The 23,535-nt window shown below is 40.0% G+C and overlaps 1 protein-coding gene across 3 annotated transcripts in view; it reads left to right on the plus strand.

The window, feature by feature from the left end:
* The first annotated feature begins 2,521 nt into the window (after window positions 1-2,521).
* Su(fu) (suppressor of fused) overlaps window positions 2,522-23,535 on the plus strand; it is a 132,984-nt gene continuing 111,970 nt past the window's right edge. Inside the window, exons 1-3 of one of the 3 annotated variants that reach the window (XM_070080532.1) lie at window positions 3,068-3,199; window positions 6,716-6,842; window positions 21,066-21,158. In XM_070080532.1, coding sequence (XP_069936633.1) covers window positions 21,100-21,158 — 59 coding nt within the window. In that variant the 5' untranslated portion in view covers window positions 3,068-3,199; window positions 6,716-6,842; window positions 21,066-21,099. Of the gene's footprint in view, window positions 3,200-6,715; window positions 6,843-21,065; window positions 21,159-23,535 lie in introns of all 3 variants that reach the window. The other 2 variants (XM_070080531.1, XM_070080530.1) reach the window with 2 other exon arrangements.

Raw genomic sequence — 23,535 nt, forward strand, 5'->3', positions numbered from 1 at the left:
CCTCATATCCGACATAGACAAGGATGTCAGCCACAGCACCGTGTCTTCCTTTGCAGATGACACCCGAATCTGCATGACAGTGTCTTCCATTGCAGACACTGCAAGGCTCCAGGCGGACATCAACCAAATCTTTCAGTGGGCTGCAGAAAACAATATGAAGTTCAACGATGAGAAATTTCAATTACTCAGATATGGTAAACATGAGGAAATTAAATCTTCATCAGAGTACAAAACAAATTCTGGCCACAAAATAGAGCGAAACACCAACGTCAAAGACCTGGGAGTGATCATGTCGGAGGATCTCACCTTCAAGGACCATAACATTGTATCAATCGCATCTGCTAGAAAAATGACAGGATGGATAATGAGAACCTTCAAAACTAGGGAGGCCAAGCCCATGATGACACTCTTCAGGTCACTTGTTCTATCTAGGCTGGAATATTGCTGCACACTAACAGCACCTTTCAAGGCAAGTGAAATTGCCGACCTAGAAAATGTACAGAGAACCTTCACGGCGCGCATAACGGAGATAAAACACCTCAATTACTGGGAGCGCTTGAGGTTCCTAAACCTGTATTCCCTGGAACGCAGGAGGGAGAGATACATGATTATATACACCTGGAAAATCCTAGAGGGACTAGTACCGAACTTGCACACGAAAATTACTCATTACGAAAGCAAAAGACTTGGCAGACGATGCACCATCCCCCCAATGAAAAGCAGGGGTATCACTAGCACGTTAAGAGACCATACAATAAGTGTCAGGGGCCCGAGACTGTTCAACTGCCTCCCAGCATACATAAGGGGGATTACCAACAGACCCCTGGCAGTCTTCAAGCTGGCACTGGACAAGCACCTAAAGTCAGTTCCTGATCAGCCGGGCTGTGGCTCGTACGTTGGTTTGCGTGCAGCCAGCAGTAATAGCCTGGTTGATCAGGCTCTGATCCACCAGGAGGCCTGGTCACAGACCGGGCCGCGGGGGCGTTGACCCCGGAACTCTCTCCAGGTAAACTCCAGGTACTGAGTGATGGGTGTTGAGTGTTGGTTGTTGAGTGTTGGTTGTTGAGTGTTGGTTGTTGAGTGTTGGTTGTTGACTGTTGGTTGTTGAGTGTTGGTTGTTGAGTGTTGGTTGTTGAGTGTTGGTTGTTGAGTGTTGGTTGTTGAGTGTTGGTTGTTGAGTGTTGGTTGAGTGTTGGTTGTTGAGTGTTGGTTGAGTGTTGGTTGTTGAGTGTTGGTTGTTGAGTGTTGGTTGTTGAGTGTTGGTTGTTGAGTGTTGGTTGTTGAGTGTTGGTTGTTGAGTGTTGGTTGTTGAGTGTTGGTTGTTGAGTGTTGGTTGTTGAGTGTTGGTTGTTGAGTGTTGGGTGTTGAGTGTTGGGTGTTGAGTGTTGGGTGTTGACTGTTGGGTGTTGAGTGTTGGGTGTTGAGTGTTGGTTGTTGAGTGTTGGGTGTTGAGTGTTGGTTGTTGAGTGTTGGTTGTTGAGTGTTGGGTGTTGAGTGTTGGGTGTTGAGTGTTGGGTGTTGAGTGTTGGTTGTTGAGTGTTGGTTGTTGAGTGTTGGTTGTTGAGTGTTGGGTGTTGAGTGTTGGGTGTTGAGTGTTGGGTGTTGAGTGTTGGTTGTTGAGTGTTGGGTGTTGAGTGTTGAGTGTTGGGTGTTGAGTGTTGGGTGTTGAGCGTTGGTTGTTGAGTGTTGGGTGTTGAGTGTTGGGTGTTGAGTGTTGGGTGTTGAGTGTTGAGTGTTGGGTGTTGAGTGTTGGGTGTTGGGTGTTGAGTGTTGGGTACTGAGTGTTGGTTGTTGAGTGTTGGGTGTTGAGCGTTGGTTGTTGAGTGTTGGATGTTGAGCGTAGGTTGTTGAGTGTTGGGTACTGAGTGTTGGGTGTTGAGTGTTGGGTGTTGACTGTTGGGTGTTGAGTGTTGGGTGTTGACTGTTGGGTGTTGACTGTTGGGTGTTGACTGTTGGGTGTTGACTGTTGGGTGTTGACTGTTGGGTGTTGACTGTTGGGTGTTGAGTGTTGGGTGTTGAGTGTTGGGTGTTGAGTGTTGGGTACTGAGTGTTGGGTACTGAGTGTTGGGTGTTGACTGTTGGGTGTTGAGTGTTGGTTGTTGAGTGTTGGGTACTGAGTGTTGGGTACTGAGTGTTGGGTACTGAGTGTTGGGTGTTGAGTGTTGGGTGTTGAGTGTTGAGTACTGAGTGTTGAGTGTTGGGTACTGAGTGTTGGGTGCTGAGTGTTGGGTACTGAGTGTTGGGTGTTGAGCGTTGGGTGCTGAGTGTTGGGTACTAAGAGTTTTGTGTTGAGTGTTGGGTGCTGAGTGTTGGGTACTGAGTGTTGGGTGTTGAGCGTTGGGTGCTGAGTGCTGGGAGCTGTGTTGGGTACTGTCAGGTGTTGAGTGTTGGGTGCTGAGTATTGGGTGCTGAGTGTTGGGAGCTGAGTGTTGGGTACTGAGTGTTGGGTACTAAGAGTTTTGTGTTGAGTGTTGGGTGCTGAGTGTTGGGTACTGAGAGTTGGGTGTTGAGCGTTGGGTGCTGAGTGCTGGGAGCTGTGTTGGGTACTGAGTGTTGGTACCGAGTGTTGGGTACTGAGACTACTGGGTGCTGAGTGTTGGGTACTGAGTGTTGGTACTGAGTGTTGGGTACTGAGTGTTGGTACTGAGTGTTGGGTACTGAGTGTTGGGTACTGAGACTACTGGGTGCTGAGTGTTGGGTACTGAGTGTTGGTACTGAGTGTTGGGTACTAAGATACTGGGTACCATAGTACCTTATGTTCACTGAGAGTGTTGTGTGCTGAGACTGTTAGGTGGGTGAGAGCCGGGTAGCAGGTAGCGGGTAGAGGGTACCTGGGTTTGGGGTACCTGGGTGGAGGGTACCTGGGTAGTGGGTACCTGGGGAGAGGTTAGCGGGGTGCCACCAGTCTCAATATAGAGGAGTGGGGAGAGTGGTGGTAGAGTCTGATGATGGACTGGAAGGAAGGTCTGAGTGGGGGGGTGCACTTGCTGGATGCTGCACCTCCTTCAGGTGAGGTGGTGGGTGGTGCAGCAGGTGAGGTAGTGGGTGGTGCAGCAGGTGAGGTAGTGGGTGGTGCAGCAGGTGTGGTGGAGGCACTGGCACCCATACCTGCAGGTCTGGAGGCACTCTATGCAAGATGTCGCAGCATCTACCCTGACCAGCCCAACCCTCTGCAAGTTACTGCACTTGTCAAGTACTGGTAATGTTAACTTTGTTAATAATACTGCTTTATTACTGCTTTAATACTGCTTTAATACTGCTTTAATACTGCTTTATTACTGCTTTAATACTGCTTTATTACTCTGCAAGTTACTGCACTTGTCAAGTACTGGTAATGTTAACTTTGTTAATAATACTACTTTATTACTGCTTTAATACTGCTTTAATACTGCTTTATTACTGCTTTAATACTGCTTTAATACTGCTTTAATACTGCTTTAATACTGCTTTATTACTGCTTTAATACTGCTTTATTACTCTGCAAGTTACTGCACTTGTCAAGTACTGGTAATGTTAACTTTGTTAATAATACTGCTTTATTACTGCTTTAATACTGCTTTAATACTGCTTTATTACTGCTTTATTACTGCTTTAATACTGCTTTAATACTGCTTTAATACTGCTTTAATACTGCTTTATTACTGCTTTAATACTGCTTTAATACTGCTTTAATACTGCTTTAATACTGCTTTAATACTCTGCAAGTTACTGCACTTGTCAAGTACTGGTAATGTTAACTTTGTTAATAATACTGCTTTATTACTGCTTTAATACTGCTTTAATACTGCTTTATTACTGCTTTAATACTGCTTTAATACTGCTTTAATACTGCTTTATTACTGCTTTATTACTCTGCAAGTTACTGCACTTGTCAAGTACTGGTAATGTTAACTTTGTTAATAATACTGCTTTATTACTGCTTTAACACTGCTTTAATACTGCTTTATTACTGCTTTATTACTGCTTTAACACTGCTTTAATACTGCTTTATTACTCTGCAAGTTACTGCACTTGTCAAGTATTGGTAATGTTAACTTTGTTAATAATATTGCTTTATTACTGCTTTAATACTGCTTTATTACTGCTTTAATACTGCTTTATTACTGCTTTATTACTGCTTTAATACTGCTTTAATACTGCTTTAATACACCTTTAATACTGCTTTAATACTGCTTTAATACTGCTTTATTACTGCTTTATTACTGCTTTATTACTGTTTTAATACTGCTTTAATACTCCCTCACAGCTTTAATACTTCCTCACAGCTTTAATACTCCCTCACAGCTTTAATACTCCCTCACAGCTTTAATACTCCCTCACAGCTTTAATACTCCCTCACAGCTTTAATACTCCCTCACAGCTTTAATACTCCCTCACAGCTTTAATACTCCCTCACAGCTTTAATACTCCCTCACAGCTTTAATACTCCCTCACAGCTTTAATACTCCCTCACAGCTTTAATACTTCCTCACAGCTTTAATACTTCCTCACAGCTTTAATACTCCCTCACAGCTTTAATACTCCCTCACAGCTTTAATACTCCCTCACAGCTTTAATACTCCCTCACAGCTTTAATACTCCCTCACAGCTTTAATATGAGTAATGCATTTATTTCGAGTTCCATTTTGATTATAAACTCACCACTGTAAATTAGTCCAGTTAAAGACCCTAATGTTAATGAATCACTGTCTTGACATTTTTGGTTATCCTGGGTAATTTATACTGATACTTCTACAATATATCTACAGCATGCTAGTGGCTTTTGTGTCTAACAATATCTTATTATATGTAAACTACATTACTTATATACTACAGAAAATGTGTAAATTTATTACTGCTGACTCGGTAAATCACATGTTCGTAAAGGATACATTATTATTTAGTTTGAATTTTTGTTAGGAGCTCTTGATCCAGATGATTGGAGTTGACCTCAGTAGAAACGAGGAATGCCAGTGATCGTACCAATGTTCCCAGGATGTTAATGAGTTTATTTAAGCACAGGTACATGTATGTACAATTATCATGCATAGTATAAATTACCCAGGATAACCTAAAAAAAAGTCAGTCACAAGTCTCCATAGTTTCTTACTGGTAGAAATTCTCTCATATAAATTTAGTAAAGGTACTGGTAAACGATACCCTGTCTTGTATGTAAATTACTTTGTTGAATAACTTGTGGTTATATTTTAACATTGTCCAAGCTGCTGTCTGGATAACTCACTGATGTCGGTGATTTTATAAGTCAGAGGCTGCTGAACATCAAAGTTGAACAATGATGCTTCTGATTTCTTGGGTTATCCATGGTTAAATTTGAATTACTTGCCACTAGTGTGTTTGAGGGTAGCTATGTGTTTATTAAACCTATTTAGATTTGAAGAATAGATTTTCTAAAATACATGTATTATACATGCTAAGGTGTGTATCTCTTACATACACTGTAAGCTAACCTCAAGATTAAAGTATCCTTGACTGGACATGTAAAAGTAATAGTATGCAACTTTAATGGCTCATAAAGTTGATAGGCTTTAAACCTAATAGGTTTAGCATTTTATTTTGATAATTGTGGTACCTAAGAATTAATATTACAAAGTTCTGACAGCAACTGAAATCTTTTGGAAGTAACTTAACTCAAAAGATAATTTGAATGTTGTGTTAAATATTTGTGAGGAATAGTACAATATATGACGATACACCTAAAGTAGTACACTTAGAAAAAATTGAAACTGTGAACCATGAAATTCACTAAAAATAAAATAAAATTATTAATGTAGGATCAGTCGATTGATTCCTGTCATATGTAAACAACTGAAAAAAATTATTAAATCTAAGATACAATTTTGTTCAGATTTTTAACCCAGAGGGTCAGATTAGATTTTAGATTTTGCCACCGAAGTGGCTAGTTTATTGTGCACCCCATATCCATCCTGTGGACGGTAGCGCGAGAGCATATGGATACACAAAAGGCCTAGGAACTAGGCCCCAAAGGGTTAACAGGAATACATATGGATTTATATCTACATATCTATAGTTCACTTATCTGTTACAAGCAAATTTAGGAAATTTGCTTAGTATATCTGGTATCTTATTTTCATTAATAAGATATCTTGACATGTCACATAGGTTATTATACTGTCTGTCTCTGTATTCTTCAATAAGTGGACAATTAAGCACATAGTGTTCAAGACAGTGACCATATGCCTGATCACATAATTTACATTTAGTTTGATCATCATCTGTGTGTCTCCCAAACTGCCAGAAGTACTTGTAACCAAGCCTAAGCCTGGCCACTACAACATCAGTCAGTCTGTTCACATTGCAAGTTGCTCCATAAACATACTTATCTACGTTCATGTTATCATAGTGGGTTATAGATCTACTCAGGCTTCTAACTGCATTCCTATAACAATAATTTTCATTATTTACTTCTCTCCTAATATTATTCCTAATGCTAGACACAGTTATACCAAAGTTATATTCTACATTCTCCTTCTGGATACTCTTCTTGGCTAACATATCAACTTTATCATGAAGGAGTAATCCAATGTGTGATGGGATCCATAGCAATTGTACATTAGAGGGTCAGCCACCCAGGATAACCTATTAAAGTCAGTGTGTTATCAGGGACTGTTTGTCTTATTTCTATTGGGTTCCTTTAATCTTATTCCCCAGGATGCAACCCACATCAGTCAACTAACACCCAGGTATCTACTTCTAGGTAAACAGGGGGCAGCAGGTGCAAGGAAACAAACCCATCATTTCCAACCATGCCAGGGATTGAACCATGGACACTGTTTGTGAGCTGAGTGTGCTATCAATCAAGCCTCAGGACAACCCTAACAACAGTAAATCAAAATACGTAATTTTATTTTTGGAGTTCCACGAGTAATTATTTTTGGTCCCTTGCTGTTCTGCTATGTAACTGAGACTCCCATTAAAGTTAAATTCAGACTCTTATTGTATGCTGATTATGTTTATAAAATTGCTCACAAGCAGTGTCCAATATCGCTACAAATTTTGCCAGTTTAGGGTGCTTGTGGCTTGGTTGGTACCATACTCAGCTCACACATTGAGGGTCTAGGGTTGATCCCCAGCATCGGTGAAACATTGAGCATGTTTTCTTACACCTGCTGCCTTTGTGCACTAAGCAGTAAATAAGTATAGAGGACACTCCCTCAGTTACCTAAAATCTTATCTTAGTGATAGACACCAGTATGTATACACAAATGGCGTGACTTCCACTACTCAGCCTGTAGTTGTTGGAGTACCACAGGGAAGTGTCCTAGGTCCTCTACTCTTTCTTTTTTATGTCAATGACCTCCCAAATGCATCTCGACTCCTTAAACCGCTTCTGTTTGTAGATGACACCACTTACATCTTCTCCTACCCAAACTCAGCTATACTTAGTGACACTAAACAGCGAGCTACACAAAATATCAAACTGGATGATGACCTACAAACTCATGCTCAATATAGACAAAACCTACTTTATGCTTTTTTGGAAACAGAGCATTAAATATCCAGCTAAACATACTGATCAGTGGTTCCCCCATTACAAGACACACTGCGGGCAAATTTCTAGGTCTCCACCTTGACTGTAATCTTAAATTTCAGACCCACATCCTGCATATAACTAAGAAAGTTTCCAAAACTTTAGGCATCCTTTCCAAGATACGATACTATGTACCCCAAATGGCGGTCCTTACTCTATATCACTCTTTTATATACCCTTACCTCACCTATGGTATTTGTGCTTGGGGATCTACCACAGCCAATCACCTTAAACTTTTAATAACCCAACAAAAAGCTGTGGTGAGGATCACAAACTCCCATGCCAGACACCACACCCCACCACTCTTCAAGAGCTTGAACTTACTTAATATACAAAATATACACACTTATTATTGTGCCTACTATATATACAGGACATTAAACTCCAATATAAACCCTCTGCTCAAACTTCTACTAGACAGCTACAACAGAACACACAGGCATAACATGAAGCACAAAACACTTTTTTGACATCCCTAATGTCCATCTCACACTATGCAAAAATTCAATGCACATGAAGGGCCCGAAGATCTGGACCTCTTTGCTCGAACCAGCAAAAGGTCCCCTGCCCGCAAATCAATTTAGGACTATACAGTGATACTTTGACCTATGAGTTTAATTCATTCCATGGCTGAGCTCGTAACTCAATTTGCTCATATATCAAATCAATTTTCCTCTTTGAAATTACATAATTGAAATGCCATTAATCCGTTCCAGCCCCCAGAAAAACCACCCCAATTTTTTTATTATGGGTTTTTAAATAAGAAAAATGTATTTATAAATAAGAAATGTTGTATAAAAATATAAAACATAAAAGAAAATGTAGAGAAATAAACTATTTTTATAAAGTGTATTTACCTTAGAGATGAGACATTTGTTTATGTTGGCGGAATTCTCGAGTCTCGAGGGGGCAGGAGAAAATACTTCAATATAACGCTAATATCAACTCTACGGCTTATTTATCTATCAGAATTGATCTAATATGACATGATAAACACTATAAGTAACATAGAAACATGATATATACTCTAGAATGAATAAAATAGACCATAATATGGCAAGTGTCCAGGACCAGTCCGAACATATACAATCATTACTGCTCCTCCTTATACAGTGGACCCCCGGTTAACGATATTTTTTCACTCCAGAAGTATGTTCAGGTGCCAGTACTGATCGAATTTGTTCCCATAAGAAATATTGTGAAGTAGATTAGTCCATTTCAGACCCCCAAATATACACGTACAAACGCACTTACATAAATACACTTACATAATTGGTCGCATTCGGAGGTAATCGTTATGCGGGGGTCCACTGTACAGTGGACCCCCGCATACCGATTTTAATCCGTGCAAGAGGGGTCATTGTTATGCGAAATAATCGGTATGCGAATGAATTTTCCCCATAAGAAATAATGGAAATCAAATTAATCCGTGCAAGACACCCAAAAGTATGAAAAAAATTTTTTTTTTACCACATGAAATGTTAATTTTAATACACACAAACTGAAAAAGGCATGCACACTTACATGACACTTACTTTTATTGAAGATCTGGTGATGATTGATGGGATGGGAGGAGGGGAGAGAGAGTGTTAGTGTTTAGAAGGGGAATCCCCTTCCATTAAGACTTGAGGTGTCGAGTCCTTTTCTGGGGTTACTTCCCTTCTTCTTTTAATGCCACTAGGACCAGCTTCAGAGTCACTGGACTTCTTTCGCACAACATATCTGTCCATAGTGGCCTGTACCTCTCGTTCCTTTATGACTTCCCTAAAGTGTTTCACAACATTGTCAGTGTACAGGTTGCCAACACGGCTTGCAATAGCTGTGTGAGGGTGATTTTCATCAAAAAAGGTTTGGACTTCAAGCCACTTTGCACACATTTCCTTAATCTTTGTAGTAGGCAACTTCTTCAATTTCTCTCTCCCCTCCTCTGAACCAGTTTCCTCAGGTCTGGCCTCTTGCTGTTGAAGTTGATCTATCAGCTCATCAGTGGTTAGTTCTTCATTGTCCTCCTCCACCAACTCTTCCACATCCTCCCCACTAACCTCCAACCCCAAGGACTTTCCCAATGCCACAATGGATTCCTCAACTGGCATAATCCTCTCAGGGTTAGCCTCAAACCCTTCAAAATCCCTTTTGTCTACACATTCTGGCCACAGTTTCTTCCAAGCAGAGTTCAAGGTCTTCTTAGTCACTCCCTCCCAAGCCTTACCTATAAGGTTTACACAATTGAGGATATTAAAGTGCTCTCTCCAAAACTCTCTTAGAGTCAGTTGAGTTTCTGAGGTCACTACAAAGCACCTTTCAAACAGAGCTTTTGTGTACAGTTTTTTGAAGTTTGCAATAACCTGCTGGTCCATGGGCTGCAGGAGAGGAGTGGTATTAGGAGGCAAAAACTTGATGTTAATGAATTTCATGTCCCCATAAAGTCGCTCTGCCACGTCTGTAGGATGACCAGGGGCATTGTCTAACACCAGGAGGCACTTAAGTTCTAATTTCTTTTCAGTTAGGTAATCTTTCACATTGGGGGCAAATGCATGGTGTAACCAGTCATAGAAAAAGTCCCTAGTGACCCATGCCTTACTGTTTGCCCTCCACAGCACACACAAATTCTCCTTGAGGACATTCTTTTGCCTGAATGCTCTGGGAGTTTCAGAGTGATACACTAATAAAGGCTTAACTTTGCAATCACCAGTAGCATTGGAACACATCAACAAAGTAAGCCTGTCTTTCATAGGCTTATGTCCTGGGAGTGCCTTTTCCTCCTGAGTAATGTAGGTCCTGCTTGGCATTTTCTTCCAAAACAGGCCTGTTTCATCACAATTAAACACTTGTTCAGGTTTCAGTCCTTCGGTCTCTATGTACTCCTTGAATTCATGCACATATTTTTCAGCCGCTTTGTGGTCCGAACTGGCAGCCTCACCATGCCTTATCACACTTTGTATGCCACTACGCTTCTTAACCCTTTGACTGTTTCCGATGTATAAATACGTCTTACGAGCCAATGTTTCTGACGTATTTATACGCATAAATTCTAGCAGCTTCAAATCAAGCAGGAGAAAGCTGGTAGGCCCACATGTGAGAGAATGGGTCTCCATGGTCAGTGTGCACCATATAAAAAAAATCGGGGAGCCAGTGGTGCATTGTGGGAATGCCATTTCAGTTGTCATTTTTCAGCATGTCTAGCGGTAAGAAATATGTGATTCCCCAGCAAATCTGGGACTCTTCTCTTCCCAAGTGATGCTCTAACACAGATGGAAGTGTCAGTGAAGATCAATTTCATGATTTGGAGGAGTTTGAGACCAAAAGCAATGGAGGAGGAGGAGGGGGAGGAGGGGAGGAAGAGGAGGAGGAGGAGGAGGAGGAGGAGGGAAGGAAGAGGAGGAGGAGGAGGAGGAGGAGGAGGAGGAGAAGAGGAGGAGGAGGAGGAGGAAGAAGAAGATGTAATAATATTGTTCCCTTGAAGCAAGAAAAAAAAAAGTCCACCCCATGACAGTGACAAGATAAGGGGAGATAACATCTGATAAGAGCTGACTTTGATGAGGGTAAAGGAGGGTAATATTACATGACCATTGCCCTCCCTTTGTTTTTGCTGGTACACAAACATTTCTGTCTGTCTATTTGTCTGTCTGTCAAGCTCCCTGTCTGTCCATCTAGCTCTCTGTCTCAGAGAGAGCCACAAGACTGTGTCATCACGTTTACTCACATCTTCAAGCAGAGTATAGCACTTTGTCTGGATTTCTTGGGTTATCCTAGGTAATTTACACTATGTATACTTGTATTTATGTGTACCTGTGAGACAGAGATAGGCAGACAGATAGAAAGAGAGACAGATTGAAAGATATAAAATGAGGGAGAAAGATAATTAGATAGAATGGAGGAGGGGAAGCAGCATCCGACCCCATTGTTTTGACAGGCGGTAGGGTAGTGACTAATGACACAATATGTCACTTTGACAGCTGCCGACTCCTGACTCAAAACAATTATAAGCCACACACTCGCACACAAGGAGGAGGAGGAGGAGGAAGAAGAAGAAGAGGAGGAAGAAGAAGAAGAGGAGGAAGAAGAAGAGGAGGAGGAAGAAGAAGAGGAGGAAGAGGAGGAGGAAGAGGAGGAGGAAGAGGAGGAGGAAGAGGAGGAAGAGGAGGAGGAAGAGGAGGAGGAAGAGGAGGAGGAAGAGGAGGAGGAAGAGGAGGAGGAAGAGGAGGAGGAAGAGGAGGAGGAAGAGGAGGAGGAAGAGGAGGAGGAAGAGGAAGAGGAGGAAGAGGAAGAGGAAGAGGAAGAAGAAGAAGAATTGTTTGTTTGTTTTTGTAAACAAGTTTTGTAAACAATATATTGATAATTATGTTTGTGTGCTTGTTGTGTTGTATACAACGAGTGTATATATATACATTGCACCTTACTTTGGTCTCATAGGCCACATAAGTTATGTGAAAAAATAAAATAGTGAAAAAAACAAAAAACCTTCAATTACAAGTAAACTAAAGTTTACCGGGTGAGCGGCAGTCGCCGCTGTTGCCATACGCGGCTCATTTTCTGCAAACTTCATGGCTCTATATCTCGGTAAGTACCGATGGCAAAAATTTTTTTTTTGGACTAAAACACTCAGAAAAATAATCTTAACATTTTCATAAGAAAAAATAATTTTTTTTTTTTTGAATATTTGGCGACATAGAATGACAGTTTCAGAGAGGGACCTGAAACAGTCAAAGGGTTAAATCTCTCAAACCAACCTTTGCTGGCCTTAAATTCACTCACATCAGCACTAGTTGCAGGCATTTTTTTAATTAAATCCTCATGCAACTTCCTAGCCTTTTTGCTTATGATCGCTTGAGAGACGCTATCTCCTGCTAGCTGTTTTTCATTTATCCACACCAATAAGAGTCTCTCAACATCTTCCATCACTTGCGATCTTTGTTTCGAAAACACAGTTAAACCTTTGGCAAGAACAGCTTCCTTGATTGCCTTTCTGGTGCCCACAATAGTAGCGATGGTTGATTGGGGTTTCTTGTACAACCTGACCAGGTCGGCGATACGCACTCCACTTTCATACTTATCAATGATCTCTTTCTTCATCTCTATTGGAATTCTCACCCTTATTGCTGTAGGGTTGGCACTAGAAGCTTTCTTGGGGCCCATGGTCACTTATTTTCCAGAAAAAGCACCGAAAACACTGTAATAATACGAAATATTCCGATTGTATGCTTGGATGTTACCGCGGAGGCTGGCTGGTAAACAATGCCACCGGCGGCACATGTGAGGCTGGCTGAGGGCGCACATTGGACGCGTCTCGGACGAAAATCGGTGAGCGGGTTTTTAAGCGGTATGCGAGGCAAAATTTTTGCGATTAAAGCAAGCGGTATGCGGATTAATCGTTATGTGATGCCATCGGTATGCGGGGGTCCACTGTAATGTGTTCTTTGGTCCTGGGTAAGAGAAAACGGAGTTTTTGAGAGGCTATCTGCACTAGATCATGGGAGGCCAGCCCGCGTTCTCGGTGAATATCTCGGAAGTAAGTTATTGACTTATTTCATGAAGCCCACTATTTATTATCGAAGTAAATGCAATAATATTGACAGGCATCATAAAAAATAAAATGATTGTTCTACAGTTAGCTTGTGGAATATTGGAAATATTGCAAATATTTTGAGATTTGTATGGGAGTAAAGGGCAAGATATTTTGCAAATGTCAAAAACTTAGCAACTTTATTTTTTTGTAGAATAACTAAAGATAATTACACGATTACCTCCAGTAAGAACATCACACTAACATTGTTTTATAAGTACCAAGTCCCAAAACCACCTTTCGTTGTGCCATTTAGGCCGCGGTTCTTGCCAAATGTCATTTTCAGTAAATTTTTTTTTTTCATTTGCTTTTTGGCAAAATAACTACGTGCTTGTAACTCGGATTTTAGCTCGCAACTCAAAGCAAAAAATTGACTGAGCGACAGCTTGTAATTCAGAAAACTCGTAAGTTGCGGCACTCATAAGTAAAGGTACCACTGTACTTAAAAATCATCTCATCTCTCAATAATAACCATACCCACACTATGCTATTCTCTAACCAAATTTGAAGTAACTCTCCCATATATTTTATTATCCCTTATCTGTTCAACCATTATTGCAAACCTAAATACAGTGGACCCCCGCTTAACGATCACCTCCAAATGTGACCAATTATGTAAGTGTATTTATGTAAGTGCGTTTGTACGTGTATGTTTGGGGGTCTGAAATGGACTAATCTACTTCACAATATTCCTTATGGGAAAAAATTCGGTCAGTACTGGCACCTGAACATACTACTGGAATGAAAAAAGTTCGTTAACCGGGGGTCCACTGTATATATGTTTGTATCATAAATTGTAATACCTCATGTTGAAAATTGAGTAAAATGTTGAATATTTGAAGTTTGTCTAGACTGTAGTATTAAGTTAAGTCTGCCCGAAATGCCTTAGCATGATAGTGACCAAGGTAACCAAAAATAATTTTTTTATTTTGATTTGATTTTGAATTACCCATGTTAGCTGACTGTTGCTTGTCACATCCTGGGGAATAAGATTAAAGGAACCCAATGGAAATAAGATAGAGTTCCCAGTGACACACTGGCTTTATTGGGCTATCCTGGGTGCCGAACCTTCCGGGTTAAAAATCCAAATAAAATCTTATTTTAAAGCAATATGATAATAGGGGAAGTGAACACAATTTTATGGTACCAAAAATACGTGGTCAGGTTCTAAACACCTTTTATTATGAAGCAATAAAGAGTAGAACTGATTGCCTGAGCATGTCATCTTACACACTGAGTGTCCATGGTTCACCTAGCAGTAAGTAGGTACCTGGGTGTTAGTCAGCTGGTGTGGGTTGTACCCTGGGGGGACAGGATTGAAGGAGCCCAATGGAAATAAAACAGACAGTTCCCAATGATGCAATGACTATTGGGATATCCTGGGTGACTGACCCTTCGGTTTAAAAATCGAAACAAATCTTATCTTACATATACGTAATTAAAATGAACTGAGGTTATAAAGGAAGTGCTTAGCAACAAATACATGTATTTCTTTATTTTAATATACGTATATGTAATGAAGTGCTAGGGTAAAATTCCTCTATAGGCAGGTGCAATACTAGCTCATGATCTTATACATTGTCATGTAGTCTGCTGCTTCTCATCATACTACTATACTCAGGTCTCACATAAATTTGAATAAAAACTACTTATATGTTACTCAGAATATGATGTGAAGCTTTATTCTAGATATGGATGAAAGGAAATTTATAGGACAGGAAGTGCAGTGGAAACTCACTTGTCGAACTTAATTCGTTCCAGATGTTGGTTCGACAACCAAAGCAATTTTTCCCATGAAGAATAATGTAAATAGAATTAATTTGTTCCAGACTCCAAGTGACACTATAATTATTAAAAATGTACTACATGAAGCTGTAAAAATTAATACTAAAAGAAATTAACTGACATACTGTATGGTAAATAAAAATTTAACTGTCTTGTACTTGTCAGAGGAGAGCTGATGGCATACTGGAAGCAGGAGGTGGAGGAGAGGAGGGAGTATGTTACTACTTGGAAGGAGAGTCACCTGTCTTTCATTGGCTTGTGTCCTGGCATTGACTTTTCCTCTTCAGTTATGTAGGTTCTCTTGGGCATTTTCTTCCAGAAGAGGACTGTCTCGTCACACTGGGGAGAAATCCCTCAGCCTCTATATATGCAGGAGTCTCTGTAAAAAGTGCTGGGTTGGCAAGACGTAGGCAGCTCTATAAAATGTCATATAATTACGCTATTTTTAGGAAGAAAGTGTATCTACCTATCACATTTATTAAAAAATTATAATAAGTATAAGAGAAATAACATAGAAGCATAATAAAGAGGGATACTAAATGTTACAGTAATATCAAGATAGGTTTGTTTAAATTTTTAACCAGGAGGGTTAGCCACCTAGGACAACCCAGGAAAGTCAGAGCGTCACCGAGGACTGTCCATCTTTCCATTAGGACCATTTAATCTTGTCCCCTAGGATGTGACCACACCAGTCAACAAACACCCAAGTACCTACTTACTGATAGGTGAACATGGACAGCAGGTGTAGGGAAACAGTTCTACGTTTCCACCCAGACAGGGGATTGAACCACAGACACTCAGTGTGTGAGGCGAGTGCATTGCCAGCCAAGCCACAGCTAATATTAATTCATATTTTCAAGCAACTGTAGTAAGAAGTTCGATTCCCATTCAACTTTAAAAATTAAACAAGGTTTTTTAGAGCAACTAGGAAGAATTGGAAGGCACTAGCCATGAAGTCAAAGTGTAAAGATATTATCTATAAAAGAAAGCGAGAGAAAAAACATACAGTGGAACCTCGGCTTACGAGTTTAATCCGTTCCATGACCTTGCTCATATCCCAATCTGCTCATATGCTGAGTCAATTTTCCTCATTTAAATTAATTGAAATGCCATTAATCCGTTTCAGTGGAATTTCTGCTCTCAGGAGGCAGGGCAAAATACTTGAATGTGATGCTAATATCAACTCTACAGCTTATTTATGTATCACAATTCATCTATTATTACATAATAAACAATATAAATAACGTAGAAACCTGATGTATACTCTAGAATGAATAAAATATGTCATTATGTGACAAGTGAGAATCTTTCCACCACGAGGTGCACTGCCATCCCCCGACACCCCCGACACCCCCGACACCACCATCCCAGCTTTCGTGAATACTGTTCAGTTCCACTTTTCTCCTACCAACTAGCTGTGTTTGTGAATTGTGTTTTAACTTACTGACTTACTGAATGACTTACTGACTTGACTGATTTATTGACTGATGTGAGTGAGTGACTTACTGACTTCATTGACTGACTTACTGAATGTTATAGTGGAGAAACACTAAACTCATAGGATTATACAGTGCCTGTGGGGGGGAGGGGATGGAAGGTATTCAGGCTTAATTTAGGGTACTGGAGCACAGATACAATTCCCTAGATCAAGAGCCCTTCACCAGTGTCAAGGAACCTCCCTTGAGGGGGAAGCTTGCATCCTGAATTTTTGCTTGTATCCAGAAACAAAAAATCGACCGAGCGACTGCTCGTATCCTGTTGTTAGGTAAGACACATATGGAACAGTTAGGTATCTTTATTTCGAAACGTTTCGCCTACACAGTAGGCTTCTTCAGTCGAGTACAGAAAAGTTGATAGAAGCAGAAGAGACACGAAGACGATGTAATCAGTCCATCACCCTTGAAGTTTTGAGGTGGTCAGTCCCTCAGTCTGGAGAAGAGTATTGTTCCATAGTCTGAAACAATATGGAGTTGAAGTAACAGGATGGAGCCTTATATACTGCTAGGAGGTGAGATATAGGCCACTAGTAGAGGTAAGAATGTAGTTGTTGGAAGGTCATGTCCCTCTCAAGTCCAGCCATTCTCACTAGTAGAAGTTGTCCATGTTGTTTTCTGTTCTGTACCAAGATACCATTGTGTTGCAGTCAGACACTGCTCATATCCTGAAAAACTCATATGGTGGGGCACTCATAAGCCGAGGTTTCTCTGTATATAGTGTATACCAATAGTAGTTGGAAACTGAAGACTCAAAGTAATACCATGCAGTACATGCTTTATATATTCCCTTTTTGACAGCAACTGATTTATTACACAAACTTTGATTATACTTCCTTTCTTTCTTTAGCACTTTACACCACCCTTACCAACTCTACCTCTATTATTCTCTCTACCTTTGCTAATCTCTGAGCAAGCACATTAAACCTTTAGCAAACCCTGCAGTGCTGTATGACCCATGAGTTTAGCGTTTAGTTATGATTATAATAATGTATATTATTTTTATTAATATTTTCTTTACTAAGAGGCGTGGAGTTAAAAGATAAAGAATCACACATAAACTGGGAGTTGTCACAGTTGCTCTTTGCTGATGACACTGTGCTCTTGGGAGATTCTGAAGAGAAGTTGCAGAGATTGGTGGATGAATTTGGTAGGGTGTGCAAAAGAAGAAAATTGAAAGTGAATACAGGAAAGAGTAAGGTTATGAGGATAACAAAAAGATTAGGTGATGAAAGATTGGATATCAGATTGGAGGGAGAGAGTATGGAGGAGGTGAATGTATTCAGATATTTGGGAGTGGACGTGTCAGCGGATGGGTCTATGAAAGATGAGGTGAATCATAGAATTGATGAGGGGAAAAGGGTGAGTGGTGCACTTAGGAGTCTGTGTAGACAAAGAACTTTGTCCTTGGAGGCAAAGAGGGGAATGTATGAGAGTATAGTTTTACCAACGCTCTTATATGGGTGTGAAGCATGGGTGATGAATGTTGCAGCAAGGAGAAGGCTGGAGGCAGTGGAGATGTCATGTCTGAGAGCAATGTGTGGTGTGAATATAATGCAGAGAATTCGTAGTTTGGAAGTTAGGAGGAGGTGCGGGATTACCAAAACTGTTGTCCATAGGGCTGAGGAAGGGTTGTTGAGGTGGTTCGGACATGTGGAGAGAATGGAGCGAAACAGAATAACTTCAAGAGTGTATCAGTCTGTAGTGGAAGGAAGGCGGGGTAGGGGTCGGCCTAGGAAAGGTTGGAGGGAGGGGGTAAAGGAGGTTTTGTGTGTGAGGGGCTTGGACTTCCAGCAGGCATGCGTGAGCGTGTTTGATAGGAGTGAATGGAGACAAATGGTTTTTAATACTTGACGTGCTGTTGGAGTGTGAGCAAAGTAACATTTATGAAAGGGTTCAGGGAAACCGGCAGGCCGGACTTGAGTCCTGGAGATGGGAAGTACAGTGCCTGCACTCTGAAGGAGGGGTGTTAATGTTGCAGTTTAAAAACTGTAGTGTAAAACACCCTTCTGGCAAGACAGTGATGGAGTGAATGATGGTGAAAGTTTTTCTTTTTCGGGCCACCCTGCCTTGGTGGGAATCGGCCAGTGTGATAATAAAAAAAAAGTAAAAAAATTTCTTTACTAACACATCAGCCGTCACCCACCAAGGCAGGGTGGCCCAAAAAATAAAAACTTTCATCATTCACTCCTCCACTGTCTTGCCAGAGGCATGCTCACACTAATTATAAAACTGCAGCATTAACACCCTTCAGAGTGCAGGCATTGTACTTCCCATCTTCAGGACTTGAGTCCGGCCTTCTGGTTTCCCTGAATCCCTTCATAAATGTTACCTTGCTGACACCCCCAACAGCATGTCATGTCCTAAAAATCATTTGTCTCTATTCGCTCCTATCCAACACGCTCATGCACGCTTGCTGGAAGTCCAAGCTCCTCGCACACAAAACCTCTTTTACCCCGTCCCTCCAGCCTTTCTTAGGCTAACCCCTACCCCACTTTCCCTTCACTAAAGATTTATACACTTTCTATGTTTATGTCAGTTTTTATACTGTCTGTATATATATCATGTTTGTGTGTTATGTAACTTGCTTCTTATATAATTTTGAAAAAAATTTCATAGATGGATTAATGGAAATGTCTATATTAACGTAATATATGACATTTAATGTGCCCAAGAGATTATTGTTGTTATTATTATTATTATTATTATTATTATTATTATTTTGTTGTTGTTATTATTATTATTATTATTATTATTATTTATTATTATTATTATTATTATTATTATTATTATTATTATGGCATCTTCAAGAATAGAGAGAAACTCAATGATTTTAACCCTTTCAGGGTCTGTGCCGTAGATCTACGGCTTTACGTTCTGGGTTCAAACTGTAGATCTACGCCATGAGCTCAGCTCACTCTGATAAGCTGTGAGCAGTAAATTTGAGCCTAGATATGAGAGAATAGATCTATGTGGTATGTGTGCGCCTCATAAAACAAATCCGGCAGCACACACTGCATAATGAGAGAAAAAACTGAGTCCGTAATTTTCGATTAAAACAGCGACTTTGCAGTGTTTTTCGTATGTTTTTTATAGTTGTATTTGCAATTTCTTGGTCTCATTTGATAGAATGGAAGATATACTGCAGAAATATAGATGATTTTTATTGGTTTTAGTACTGGAAATGGCCTGAAACTGAGCTCAAATTAGCAGAAATGTTAAAGATTTGCCTATGTTCAAGAGTAAACAAATGACCTCACGAGTTTAATACATGACAGCTGGTGGGTCTAATATACATTCACTAATGTGGTGATGATATTTATACAATTATTACAGTATTGCATAACAGTAAATCTTCTATTTTTTGGTTTGAATAAAAATTCATTATGTGAATAAAAAATAAAAATGGAATTTATTTGTAAAGCCTCAAAATGTAACTAATGAACAGAGAAAATGTTAGTTTAGTGCCAGGAATACCTACATTGTTTATTCTGGACCCTATTTTGAAATTGGAATAGTTTGAACTTTGTGTGAAATTGGCCAACTTACTAATTTCCGGTCACTTTATTTTGTTGTTGAAACAGTTGACTTGGCGATTTCTTGTGCTCGATCGATAGAATAGAAGTAATACTAGTGAAATAGCTAAGAATTTGGTTGACTGGAATACCGTAATTGGCCTAAAATGAGAGTCAAATTCGGCAAAATCGCCGATGTGTAAATATCGCTGACACATCAAAATTCGCGAGCATAATTTTTTCAATTTTCCATCAAATTTCGTACCTTTTGTTTTATTACCTTCAGAAAAAGCTTCTCTACCATTTCATAAGAAAAAATAACAAAATTATTTTTGAAAATTCATGGACCTTGGTGCACACTTTGAAATTTGGCCTCTGGACCCTGAAAGGGTTAATGTGTAAGTATATTTAGGTACAGGTACATATATGCAATAACCTTAAAACACTTGAAATTTTAGAAAGTTTCCAGACATAATAGAGAGATGTGCTCATGGAGAATGTAAACAAACCAGGTGGGGTGCAGTGACCGTATTAGAAAGACAGGTGAGGGGAGCTGTATAGCGAGTTTTGGTCATAATTGGAAATGTCTGTATTAGAGGAATGCCGTAAAGCAAAACACCGTAAAGCAGGACCCTACTGTATATGCATGTGCATGCCTATGTAGTGTGACCTAAGTGTAAGTAGAAGTAGCAAGATATACCTGTTATCCAGAAAAAGGACACCAGCAATCTTAGCATCAGTTACAGGTTTCTGTTTTACACTCACTTGGCAGGAGGGTAGTACCACCTTGGGTGGTTGCTGTCTACCAACCAGCAGGTAGTAGGTTGTATATATTCCATAGAAAGGTTAGCATATACAGGGGACAAGAGAAAGTGTATCATCTGAGCATGTCTTTTCACTTCCCATTCCTCTCACCTGATTTCTAACTTTCTCCTATTTTTTCCACACATTTCTTGATGATGTTTTTAAGCTGATTGAAATGTTGTTCAGTTTACATTCCCACTTTGTGGGTTAGCCATGAATAGCTGTTACTGTAGTGTGACTTACTTGACTGGGGTATTAACTGAGAAGATTTATCTCCGATCAGTCTTAACTATAACCTGAAATTTGGTGTCATATGTTAAATCTGCATAATTCTAATTTAAATAATTATATTGCAGGTTGGGTGGACCAGACCCTCTTGATTATATTAGCATGTATGCCAACCCAGGAAACCCTAAATTAAATATACCTTCTCATTGGCATTATGTCAGGTAAGATACTGTTGTTTGTATTTTTATTATCAATCTTTTAAAGTTAGTTCATTTTGCAAGAGTATGTATTGTAAACTGTTTTCTATACTGGAGATATTGTATGCATTATACATTACATACCATATTGAGTACTGTGTTGATGTTTTTTTTACATAAATTGCTATCGGATTGTAATTAAAAGGTTCAATTATTTTTGTATTAAGTTATTATTCAGTAAGGTATTACAGTAAACCATTTATTTAACAGAGTAGTTTGGGTGATCAGGTGGCTGGCAGTGGCAGTTGTGGCTAGAGATGAAACTGTTACTGTGATCCTAACAATCACACACAGTTCTGTAACCAACTGACATTGTTTGTTGTTTCTAATTCAGTTGACACTGAATTCTGTCCCACATTTCTCAAGTCCATTACCTCGAGGGCTTTCTACTTTTATGTTTTAATTTGTTCAAGAATGTTAAATTAACTGTGATTACTAGGTACCATAATTAAATATAATTTATTTAGAAAAATAATGTCTGCTCACTTCTGGCAAGTTATCAATTAAATGAATGATGATTAATATATTTCCTTCTTTTGGTGGTTTACACTGTCTTCTATATTCAAGTGTTTTGTGGATAAAATGAGGCAATATAGCACAAGCCTATATTATAATGTTTCATTCATTATTACTATAACAAAATGTTACATTAAAGGTAAATGTGTGTTATCTCCTTCACTTCTCACCTTGCAACCTCTTCCACCTACCATCTCTGTCAGTATTTTAATTGTATATCTAGTTGCAGTAATTATTATTTTATTATTATCACACTGGCCGATTCCCACCAAGGCAGAGTGGCCCGAAAAAGAAAAACTTGCACCATCATTCACTCCATCACTGTCTTGCCAGAAGGGTGCTTTACACTACAGTTTTTAAACTGCAACATTAACACCCCTCCTTCAGAGTGCAGGCACTGTACTTCCCATCTCAAGGACTCAAGTCCGGCCTGCCGGTTTCCCTGAACCCCTTCATAAATGTTACTTTGCTCACACTCCAACAGCACGTCAAGTATTAAAAACCATTTGTCTCCATTCACTCCTATCAAACACGCTCACGCATGCCTGCTGGAAGTCCAAGCCCCTCGCACACAAAACCTCCTTTACCCCCTCTCTCCAACCTTTCCTAGGCCGACCCCTTCCCCGCCTTCCTTCCACTACAGACTGATACACTCTTGAAGTCATTCTGTTTCGCTCCATTCTCTCTACATGTCCGAACCACCTCAACAACCCTTCCTCAGCCCTCTGGACAACAGTTTTGGTAATCCCGCACCTCCTCCTAACTTCCAAACTACGAATTCTCTGCATTATATTCACACCACACATTGCCCTCAGACATGACATCTCCACTGCCTCCAGCCTTCTCCTCGCTGCAACATTCATCACCCATGCTTCACACCCATATAAGAGCGTTGGTAAAACTATACTCTCATACATTCCCCTCTTTGCCTCCAAGGACAAAGTTCTTTGTCTCCACAGACTCCTAAGTGCACCACTCACTCTTTTCCCCTCATCAATTCTATGATTCACCTCATCTTTCATAGACCCATCCGCTGACACGTCCACTCCCAAATATCTGAATACATTCACCTCCTCCATACTCTCTCCCTCCAATCTGATATTCAATCTTTCATCACCTAATCTTTTTGTTATCCTCATAACCTTACTCTTTCCTGTATTCACCTTTAATTTTCTTCTTTTGCACACCCTACCAAATTCATCCACCAATCTCTGCAACTTCTCTTCAGAATCTCCCAAGAGCACAGTGTCATCAGCAAAGAGCAGCTGTGACAACTCCCACTTTGTGTGTGATTCTTTATCTTTTAACTCCACACCTCTTGCCAAGACCCTCGCATTTACTTCTCTTACAACCCCATCTATAAATATATTAAACAACCACGGTGACATCACACATCCTTGTCTAAGGCCTACTTTTACTGGGAAAAAATTTCCCTCTTTCCTACATACTCTAACTTGAGCCTCACTATCCTCGTAAAAACTCTTCACTGCTTTCAGTAACCTACCTCCTACACCATACACCTGCAACATCTGCCACATTGCCCCCCTATCCACCCTGTCATACGCCTTTTCCAAATCCATAAATGCCACAAAGACCTCTTTAACCTTATCTAAATACTGTTCACTTATATGTTTCACTGTAAACACCTGGTCCACACACCCCGTACCTTTCCTAAAGCCTCCTTGTTCATCTGCTATCCTATTCTCCGTCTTACTCTTAATTCTTTCAATAATAACTCTACCATACACTTTACCAGGTATACTCAGCAGACTTATCCCCCTATAATTTTTGCACTCTCTTTTATCCCCTTTGCCTTTATACAAAG

This window comes from Cherax quadricarinatus, unplaced genomic scaffold (assembly GCF_038502225.1).
Source record: "Cherax quadricarinatus isolate ZL_2023a unplaced genomic scaffold, ASM3850222v1 Contig561, whole genome shotgun sequence".
Lineage (NCBI taxonomy): Eukaryota > Metazoa > Arthropoda > Malacostraca > Decapoda > Parastacidae > Cherax > Cherax quadricarinatus.